This window comes from Lithobates pipiens, unplaced genomic scaffold, assembly GCF_037356315.1.
Source record: "Lithobates pipiens isolate NorthernLeopardFrog02 unplaced genomic scaffold, aLitPip1_a1.2 Scaffold_19, whole genome shotgun sequence".
Taxonomy (NCBI): domain Eukaryota; kingdom Metazoa; phylum Chordata; class Amphibia; order Anura; family Ranidae; genus Lithobates; species Lithobates pipiens.
In genome coordinates, this window is record NW_027507764.1 from 120,386,555 (window position 1) to 120,398,098 (window position 11,544).

Sequence of the window (11,544 nt, forward strand, 5' to 3'; positions counted from 1 at the left end):
TATTAGCTGTTACTGGCTATTCTCTCCTCACACATCGTTTTCAGTGAGTAGAGAAGAGCCAGGAGCAGTGAATATACTGATTTGTGTAGTGTCAGTGTCTACACCAACACCACATAAAAAAGAGAACCTGTCACATCAGCCCCCCCCCCACCCCCCGATTGAAGCTGTCACCCAACAGTCACCACATAAGTGCCCATCAATGCTTATAAAAGTGAACCTGTCACCCATCAGTGCCCATAAAGTGAGCCTGTCACTGTCATAGACTGCCATCAGCAGTGCACCTGTCACCCATCAGTGACCATCGCCTCTCACTCATCAGTCACCCGTCAGTGACCGTCTTCAGTGACCACCCTCATCTGTCACCTATCAGTCCCATAAAGTGTGCCGGTCACCATCAAAGGCTGCCATCAGTGATTGTCACCTGTCACCCATCAGTGACTGTCACCCATCAGTGACCATCACCTGTAACCAGTCAACTATCAGTGAACATCACCTTCTACTCGTCTGTCACCCGTCACACAGCCCATCAGTGACTGTAACCTGCCACTAGGGGTGCAACGGATCATCACCGATCCGTGATCGGAACGGGTCACCCTGCTCGGATCAGCACACACCGCGATCCGCGGTCTCGACCTTAGGAAAGGCCACGGCTTCGGCCTAGCTCCAAAGCAGTGCCCATCTTTCTACATCCAGGCTGTTTACAATGTGATCACTCCGTCAAATGACAGAGCAATCACTTGTAAACAAACCAGCATGATGCCATGACGCCGATTCCTTCCTCCCCTCTCTGTACTGATCTGTAAAGTGGAGGGGAGAGAACGGTGTCAGCAGCGCTGTGGGCTGCATCTGTAGTGCCCACAGCGCTGCTCTGTGACAGCCATCCCTCCATACCCAGCCAATACTCTGAAATACCCTGCCAATACTCTGCAATACCCTGCCAATACCCTGCAATACTCTGCCAATACCCAGCAATACTCTGCCAATACCCTGCCAATACTCTGCCATAACCCGCCAATACACTGCCATAACCCAGCCAATACTCTGCCATAACCCAGCCAATGCCCTGCCATAACCCAGCCAATACCCTGCCAATACCCTGCCACACCCAGCCATACTCTGCCACACCCAGCCATACTCTACACTACCCAGCCATACTCTACACTACCCAGCCATACTCTGCAATACTCTGCGATACCCAGCCATACTCTGCAATACCCAGCCATACTCTGCAATACTCTGCGATACCCAGCCATACTCTGCAATACTCTGCTATACCCAGCCATACTCAGCAAATATTACAGTGGGGGAGATTGTCAATATTACAGTGGGGGAGATTGTCGATATTACAGTGGAGACTATATGGTGCTGGAATTTTTACAGGTTTTTGCAAATTCAATTATTATTTGCTGATCTGAAAAATGATCCGATCCGTGACTCTGATCTGAGGAATGATCCGATCCGTGAGTTTTTTGATCCGTTGCACCCCTACCTGCCACCCATTAGAAAAATGTCAGAAAGAGTTTTTACCAATGAAGAGGCATTCCAGATCCTCTCCATGACTGATAAGAGCAGCAGGGAGTTCTCATCAGTTTCAAATGCCAATTTCCGATTCTGACTCAAACTCAGCATTTGAACTGATTAATTTTACAAGCTTTGAGAGAGAGTAACGGGATATCTGTATGCGTTCTGCATATACGGAGGAAGAGACTCCCAGCTTCACCCCCCTGAGTGCCCGGCCTACATGGGCACAACTGGTAAAATTGTATGGGATCTGGCATACCCACTGTTGAACAAAGGTTACCACATATACCCGGATAACTTCTACACCAGCCTGCCCCCTTTCAAACACCTATACCTCGCAGAAATCCTGGCCTGCGGAACCTCCAGAAAGAATAAGAAGGGCTTCCCACAAGCATTAGTGAAAAAAAAACACAAAGTGGGGAAAGAGCATCTTTGAGATGCAACAGAGTGCTGGCCTTGAGGTGGAAGGATACCAGGAATGTGTACATGATGCCCAACATCCATGATGACACTACAAGTTGAAGTTCAAAGAAGACGAGGTCCCATTGAAAAGCCAATATGTGTACAAGATTAAACGTCTACTAGATAATATCAAAAAGGGCAAAGTGCTACATTGAATAAAATAAATAAAATACAATAAACACACCACAGAGGTGATAGAATCCAAATAAATGAAAATCAAGTGAACTAAGGTAAGTAACTAAAAACGGTCTCTTAAAAAATGACTTATTTGATAAAGTGCATAGAAAATGCTAATTTTTTTAAATAAAACAGTAAAAAAGTAAACGCACTACAGAGTCAATTGAATCCAACCTCCACAGAACCACAACTGCTTCAAATGAGTGCAAAGCCAAAAAAAACTGAATTGATAATAAAGTGCCAAGTGCGTCTTATAAATGTGCAGATAAGTAAACACTCTCCAGAGGTGATATAAGTGAACCACCCTAATAATAAATGATATACAAACAAATAATAAGAAAAAGTATACGTAGATCAGAAAGAGAGTGCCCTCTCCTGATCACATGGAAACAAACTTTGAAATCAAGCAAAAAAAATATATACAGTAGTAAACGCACTACAGAGCCAGCTGTACCATACGTTAAATTAGAATGAATCCGGCCTCTATAGAATAAAAATCCATATTGAAATCCATCAAAGAGAAAAAAATAAAAAGATATAAATATTCAAGTCCATAAGTAAACAGCAGTCTCCTTTAAGTGCAAGTGCTTTGTGCAAACTTGTGCAAATTCAACTGAAGTCTGGATCTCCCAGTGCTTAATCCCGCTGTGATCACACTTTAGTGGGCAGTGGCCCCTTACCTATAGCAAGGAGGAATTTGCGTAAAGGTATATAGATTTCTTTATGTCTTCTCTCCTGGTAAAATCAGTCACCTTCTCCTTTAAATTTTATTCTTATTGCTCCATAGGACCCAATAGATTGATAGAGAGGGAATACCATAGTGTAGTATTTCACAAATAGCACAAAAATTTCATACACAGGGTACTCACACATTAATAGATAGAAAAAATCATTTTTCTAGTAATCAGCAGAAAGTGCATCCACAGCAGGGGCGTACCTAGAGCGTTTGGCACCCGGGGCGGATCCTACACCTGTCACCCCCCCCCCCCCCCAACTTTTAAATGAAAAAACACCCACAACTTTTTCTCATTTTCTCGAGAATATTTATTGTACAAATTTGGAAACGTTCCATCAACTTAAAAAAAAAATTGGAAAATAACTTATTAACTTACTTAAACTTATTTCAATTATTTATAACTTTTACTGAACAGATAATACTGCTTATTTTAAGCAAACAACAGATCCAAACTCCAAAGTGACCGCTCAATCTATATTGAAAGGAGTCATTCACATCCTCTGCCTTCGAGCCTTCAGTTCTGCAAATTCATCAATGACTGCATCAAAGTTAATCGTCTTTGCATATTCGTGTTCGATTGAAAGGATGGCCAGATTTGTCAGCCTTGTCTCACTCATGGTAGAGCGGAAGTAGTTTTTTATTAACTTTAATTTTGAAAAACTTCTTTCACATGAGGCAATGCTCACACAGAGAGTCAAAAAGAATCTAAAACACAGAGACAAGTTAGGCAAAGAGTCACAAAAATCCCATTTAATAATGAACTGCAGGAATTGCAGAACCGTCCATTTCTTTGCCTCTTCAATACTGATCTTGGCAGCTTCCAAATGCCTCCGAAGGCGTTCAATCTCCACATAGATGTCTTCATTCGAGAATTCATCAAAAACCTCAGTCAATTTTGAAGTATAATTGTGTAGATCTTTTTCGGTTGCAGCAACCAGAGTGTTTGGCTGAATAACAGCAAACATTGAGAGGATATTTTCAATTGCCTTAGTGCGAATTTCCAACTCCTGGTAAAAGCGATCAAGGCACTCAAACATAGCCCTTTTAATTTCCTCTGGCAATGTGAGGCCAGCATCCTTTGCCTTCTCTCCTGGCATTGCTTTCCGGAGCTTTACTCGCCCTCTTCTCTCCATTGAAATGCCCATTTCCTCACACATGGTAGTTGCATAATGAATTGCCTTTTCCACAATTTCATTTCGTTGACCTGCAAGAAATGCTTTTAGAGCTTGTAGCTTCACAATGCACTTTTCAAGAGTGAGTCCCACTGTTTGCAAATACTTCTGTGTGATATTAACTTCTCCCAGAACGTCACACCAGAAAGAAAGATAACACAAAAAAGTAAAATCGCATACAGCAGGCAGCAACATCTGAGCAGATCCTCTTGTGTCCACATTTTCTTTGGGATCACACAGCTTTTCAAGGGCTGAAGTAAGTTTTTCAAAATTTGCCCTCACTGACTTCACAGCATCATAATGAGCGCTCCATCTTGTTTGGGAAAGTCTTTTCACTGTCACACCTACATTCTCCATCAGCAATTCCCAACGATGTGTGGAAACTGAAAAGAACGAATACACTTTCTCCAATGTTCCAAAAAAAGTAACACAGGAAGCAACACTTCCAAAAGAGTGCACCCCACAAAGGTTCAGAGAATGGTTTGCACATGGGATAAACAAAGCCTTGGGATTTATCTCTTTTATCTTTGCCTGAACACCACCATGAATCCCTGCCATAGTTGCAGCATTGTCATATCCTTGACCACGGCAAAGGCTTATGTCCAGTCCAGCTTCCTCCAGATGTTGCAGGATATTGTCTGTGAGCTCAGCAGCAGTCTTTCCAGCAATAGGAAAGAAGCCCAAGAATGATTCTTTTACTTCAACATTATCACCTTCAATATGAACATATCTGATCACTTCACACATCTGATCAATGTGTGACACATCAGGGGTACTGTCAAAAAGAATCCCAAAGTACTTGGCTTTCTTGATATCAGCCACTATTTTCTTTTTCACTTGATTCCCCAGAAGACAAATAAATTCATTTTGAATTTTTGGCGAGAAATAAGAGGTCATTCTCTTCCCAGATTCGGTAGAACGTTTCAGCCTTATGAAATGTTCCTTTAAAACTGGATCATAATTTGAAAGCAATTCTGCCAATTCCAGGAAGTTTCCTTTATTTACTGATGACATGATCTCTCTATGACCACGAAAAGGAAGATTCTGGTGAGCCAAAAACAAGGTTATATCCAAGAGGCGATGCAAAATATCCCTCCATTTCTTTTTCTCATTGTCCACTGTTGTTTGGTGGACATGATCAATACATTTTTGTAGCCTCAGTCCTGTTCTCAAGGTCTTCCATTTCTCCAAGCATGTAAGATGCTGTTCAGAAGCTTCATGATCAGATACCTTTGGATTCAGCTTCCACCACAACTGAAACCCGGTAACAAAACTGGATGTTACAGTTAGTTTTTCATCAAGCGCAAAAAGTCTGCAGCAAAAACAAAACAAACTTTCTTTTGATGGAGAGTACACCATCCAGGTTCTAAGAATTTTCTCACCATTTGGAAGAGCCTTATAGAACCATGCAGTGGTGAGCTGTCGACTTTTCCCTTTCGATTTCTCTCCTCGTCTTTCAACAGCACTGAAAGGCCCATCTCTATTTTGGAAAGGTTCACTTCCCCTCTTAATAAGGTCCACTCTTAACTCATCTGGAACTGGAACTGGCCAAGCAGCAACATCAGAATAAACTGATAGTTTATCAGTCTGCTCTGCTTCTTCATCAGAGTCTTGCTGGGGGAGGCTTCTTCTGGCATCTCCTTCCACGACATCACTCTCACTGCTTGAAGATAAGTCGATCTTCTCCAATTCTTGCCTTTTTATATATGAATGCTCTTGAGAAGATACTTCTGGTATTTCTCTCTCTAATTCAAAAGTCTGAATGCCTTCAGCACTTTCTCCTACTGCAGTAGATGTTGAAGGTGTGACATATTTTAAAATGGATCCAGACATTGCCTCAGCTGACTGTTCTTTTGCCTTCTTCATCTTTCGTTGCTGAAACCCACTAGGTCGATTTCGCTTCATATTGGTGTTTTCTGAAAAATATACTTTGATCGTAAGCACAAATACATGTCTCTAAAAAGTCCAGTGCTTCTTCTTCCAAATCTCAACATGTGCAGTTGTGCACCAGCAAACTGTGCATGGTGGACTAGAAAACAACTCCTTCTCTTAATACAAAATCCCATGCACTTTTGGTGCTTATACTCAAATTGTGCACTCTCCAGACCTCCATAACCCTCTTAACTTAATAAGTGGGTCCACAGTAGCTTAAATTTACAATATCCTTCTAAGTGAATTTATACCAAAAAAATTACTTAGAACCCCCAAACATATATATATTTTAAGCAAATGACAGTCATTGCAATATTTTATGTCACTCAATATTTGCGCAGCGGTCTTTCAAACGCAAATTTTGTGTAAAAAAAAAAATACACTTCAAGGAATAAAAAAATAAAAAAATGAAACAGTAAAGTTAGCCCAATTGTTTTGAATAATATGAAAGATAATGTTACGCCGAGTAAATGGATACCAAACATGTCACGCTTTAAAATTGCGTACACTCATGGAATGGCGACAAATGACGGTACTTAAAAATCTCCATAGGCAATGTTTTAAAATTTTTAAAGGGTTGTCTTTCCTTTAAGCAAAGTTGGAAAAGTGGGTGGAACTCCACTTTAAGTTTGGATAGGATCAGAAACTTCCAGCACAGTAGAATGCTGTAGAGCAGGGGGTCTCTAAACTTTCTAAGAAATGGAAGGGTTCACTATCCTTCAGACTTTAGGGGCTGTGGCCAGTGGTGTTAGAAAATGCCCTGGATCAGTGCAGTGGGAGTAAACAGTGCCTCAGGCTTGGTGGTCATTGGGAGTAAAAAAAAAAAAATATGTAGCACCTATGGTTAGTAGGAAAATAAATAGTGCCCCATCAATTGTATTAGTGGGGAGAAAAGTGTCCCATCATTGGTGTCCGTGGAAAGAATAGTTCCTAACATTGGTGTTAGTGGGAGGAATAGTGTCCCATAACTGGTGTCAGTGGGAAGAATAGTGCCTCATAAGTAGTATAAGTGGGAAGAATAGTGCCTCGTAGTTAGTGTGAGTGGAAGAAATGGCACCAAACGTGTCAGTGTGAGGAATAGTGCACCATAATTGATGTCAGTGGGAGGAATAGCACCCATCATTGGTATTAGTGGTAGGAATGCCCCATCGTTAATGTCAGTGGGAAGAAATGTGCCTCATTATTTATGTCAATAGGAGGAATCATGCCCTATTGTTGGTGTCAATGGAAGGAATGGTGATTCATTGTTGGCGTCAGTGAGAGGAATAGTGTCCCAAGAGCCAGATAAAGATGATAAAGATTTTTTTTCCACAAAATTGTCATTGTAATAGGTCATTCCTCTCACATGGCATGTGTATACCACAAATGACACCCCAAAATAAATTCTGCTACTCTTCCTGAGTATTACGATACCACATGTGTGGGACTTTTTCACAGCCTGGCCACTTAGAGAGGTCCAACATGCAGGGAGCGCCATCACGTGTTCTAGGAGCATAAATTACACATCTAAATTGTTGACTAACTATTACACTTTTTAAGGCCCTGGAGCACCAGGACAATGACACGTGACACCGATATGGCACTGATGACACGTGACACTGATGACAGATGCCACTAATATGTGGCACAGATGGCACTTATACGTGGCACTGATGACACGTGGCACTAATACGTGGCACTGATGACAGATGTCACTAATACGTGGCACTTATGACAGATGGCACTAGTACGTGGCACCGATGACATGTGACACTGATGGCAGATGGCACGTGACACTGACAGGTGGCATTGATGACAAATGGCACTGATACGTGGCACTGATGACAGATGGCACTAATATGTGTCACCGATGACACGTGACCCTGATATGGCACTGATGACAGGTGGCACTAATATGGGGCACTGATGACAGATGGCACTAATACGGGCACTGATGACACGTGACACTGATATGGCACTGATGACAGATGTCACTAATACGTGGCACTGATGACAGATGGCACTAATACGGGGCACTGATGACACGTGACACTGATATGGCACTGATGACAGATGGCACTAATACGGGGCACTGATGACACGTGACACTAATATGGCACTGATGACAGATGTCACTAATATGTGGCACTGATGACAGATGGCACTAATATGTGGCACCGATGGCACGTGACACTGATGACAGATGGCACTAATACATGGCACCAATGACACGTGACACTGATGACAGATGGCTCTAATACGTGGCACCAATGACACGTGACACTGATGACAGATGGCACTGATACGTGGCATTGATGACATGTGACACTGATATGGCATGGCACGTGACACTGACAGGTGGCATTGATGACAAATGGCACTGATACTTGGCACTGATGACAGAAGGCACTAATATGTGGCACTGATGACAGCGGCCCTGTCCGCAGCGCGCCGCTGCCACGCCCACCACTATATACATCTTCATCTTTATACACTTTATATTCATCTCTATTTTTGCCAGAGAATTGCAGCAGAATAAGAAAATGGCATGAGCAGATGATGCGTAGGAAAGAGAACAATTTATTCAATAAGAGGGAGAAAAATTTACATTTCCATAAAACATTTAGTTATAATGCCATCCACTATAATTTAGAAAATGCTCGACTTCGTAAAAACTCTGGCCTGAAAATGTGAGATGGCGGTTTAAAATAAACTTGTTTGCCATTTTCAGTGTAAAAGTCACTCTTACCTAGGAGCAGACAGTCACAGTACAGATGCCGACGATGCCTGATGCCTCTACAGAGCCAGATCCGCCTGCTCGCCTGAGTAGTGAGTGAGTCGCTGGGGCTGGCGCTGCTTTCCTCCTACACGCGGAGAGACGGAATCACTCCGCGGCGCCGGGGGGGGGCGGCACTACTAGACGCACGCACGCGCACCACTCACTGTGAATGGCTGGCCTGGCCGTGACGTGACCCGGCCGCACGCACTGTGAATGGCTGGCCGGCCGTGACCCGGCGCTGGTTGGCCTATCAGCAGCACTGTCCGCAGCACGCCGCTGCCACAACTATAATCGTGGAGGGGGGTGCCGGCCTGACACCCCCCCAAGTGTGCATCACCTGGGGCGGGCCGCACCCCCGCCCCCTACTTAGTACGCCTCTGCTCTGGGGGTGGGGATATCATTAGATGTACTGGCAGATTTAGATACATTAAACAAACTCTAGGCAGCGCTTAAGCAGTTACAGCAAACAATTGCCCCCCCTCCAAATTGGTATGAAGGTTTTACAGAAATATAAGCTGATCATTGTAAGCACCCAGTTACTAGTAAATGGCTTGTATACATCTGCTGGAGTTGTTCTTTTGGCAAAAAAAAAAAAAAAGGAAGAGTGAGTATATATATATTTTATATTTATATTTAAATGGCGAGATGAAATATAATAAAATGTTTGATTTTGGGTTAAATACCGTTTTAGGCTTGTCCACACATTACAGCACATACAGTATGTATTGTGTGTATACACTCTATATACACATTCTATATCGGACAGGTATAGACACCATTCTACAACAGTAAGTGCGGGTCCCAGATGGTGATATAGACATTCAATCACACCCATTTATTCAGACTGTGGCACTACAAATTCCAACATGCCCACACAAGCAGTACAGAAGGACTGAGGCGATGAGCACTTACCTGACACAGGTGACTCCGGCACCCACCTGACACCGGGCTGCAATGTATGGAATGTGGCTCGGACTTCCTTGCAGTTGAGGGGTGCCCTCGCTACTACCAGTGCCACCCTGGCGCTGCTTTCCTCCTACACGCGGAGAGACGGAATCACTCCGCGGCGCCGGGGGGGCGGGACTACTATACGCACGCACGCGCACCACTCACTGTGAATGGCTGGCCTGGCCGTGACGTGACCCGGCCGCACGCACTGTGAATGGCTGGCCGGCCGTGACCCGGCGCTGGTTGGCCTATCAGCAGCACTGTCCGCAGCACGCCGCTGCCACAACTATAATCGTGGAGGGGGGTGCCGGCCTGACACCCCCCCAAGTGTGCATCACCTGGGGCGGGCCGCACCCCCCGCCCCCTACTTAGTACGCCTCTGATCCACAGTCAGCGTCCTTCCCGTCCCTACGCGTGACGTCACACCACGTGACTTCATCCAATTCTATCTATTAATATTTGAGTACCCTGTGTATGACATTTTTAATAAATGCTATCTGTGAAATACTACACTATGGTATTCCCTCTCTATTAATCTATTGGGTCCTCTGGAGCAATAAGAATAAAATTTAAAGGAGAAGGTGACTGATTTTACCAGGAGAGAAGACATAAAAAGAAGAGAAGAGAAGCCATTTATAATGCCTACATAATTTACACCAAATCCATGTAAAGCCCTGCCCACTTCCTAAAATTAATCTAAAATGTTGTCACAGCCCTCATCTGCCAACAAAGACCCCCCCAGAAAACCTTCACTCTGATTCTGTTAGCCGACTTCATGAGCCCCACTTCCTGGACAACATTCCACCATCTGAAGCAGGCCGAAGATGGCAAAAAAGATTTTGAGTATGCAGCAATAAAAAATTTCAAACCTGACATTTGCATTGGTGAATGCTTCCGACTGTATCACACATCCCTAAAATATTAGCCCATATTCTTAATCATGTCCCCATTTTCATCATCTGTGCTGACCATTTCCCATGCTTTCTAAAATAACTATGCCACTGCCTTCCATGTGAACTGACCCTGGCCTGTTTTTTGACTATGCCTCTGCCTATCGTTTGGACTGCTTCCAGGTGAACTGACCCTGGCCTGTTTTATGGACTATGCTTTTGCCTACCGCATGGACTGATCTGTTGCCCTGCTACTGTAGTACACAGGGGACTCACATGTGAGGGGCTCCAGAAATGTTTTCCGGAGGGAGAAAACAATTGTTCTTGTTTTCTGCGGGTTTTGTAAGTTCCAGACTAGGGTCTGGAGTCAGGAGGCTTCATAGAGATTTGGATGGGTGAAGCCTTTACCCCTTTGCACCTATTTGCCGCCCCCAGCCTGCTGCTGACTTACTGATATCACGCCTCTGCTTGCCGCATGAACTAGCCGTAGCAAGAGGCAGTATGTTTAAGAAGGGCCGGAGAGCGGAACAATAATGAGTGTCTGCAGGTAACAGTATACCAGGACCAATATTATGGCTTTGCTGGCTGTCTCTGCCTGGACAATTTCCATTGGACAAATGCTTTGGCTTTGCTGATGATATCCTTGTGCTGACTATAGACAATATTCCTGCCTGCTGCCTGGATAATTACTATTGTTGTCGCTAAGCGTATCCCTGCCTGCTGCCTGGATAATTACTATTGTTGTCGCTAAGCGTATCCCTGCCTGCTGCCTGGACCAGTACTCTCCTCTGTGGACACTATTAAAACCACAGGTAATACTATTTTTTTAAACCTTTTCCTCAATAGAATTCATTTTGGAGTTTAATTCTTGGTATGTAAATGCTTAGTGTTAGAAATATGAAGGGCCTTCAAAAATGATAGGTTGTCAGGAAATTAAATGTGTAATAT

At 43.7% G+C, this 11,544-nt stretch overlaps 1 protein-coding gene across 1 annotated transcript; it reads right to left on the reverse strand.

The window, feature by feature from the left end:
• Positions 1-3,387: 3,387 nt before the first annotated feature.
• On the reverse strand, positions 3,388-6,141 carry LOC143998026 (zinc finger MYM-type protein 1-like). The gene has a single exon (XM_077493811.1). It carries the CDS (start codon positions 5,971-5,973, stop codon positions 3,388-3,390), a length of 2,586 nt encoding a protein of 861 aa, XP_077349937.1. The 5' UTR covers positions 5,974-6,141.
• Between the last annotated feature and the right edge of the window lie 5,403 nt (positions 6,142-11,544).

Excerpts from the sequence above, each read along its gene's own strand:
- LOC143998026 (XM_077493811.1), bottom strand. The coding sequence starts at position 5,973 with ATGAAGCGAAATCGACCTAGTGGGTTTCAGCAACGAAAGATGAAGAAG.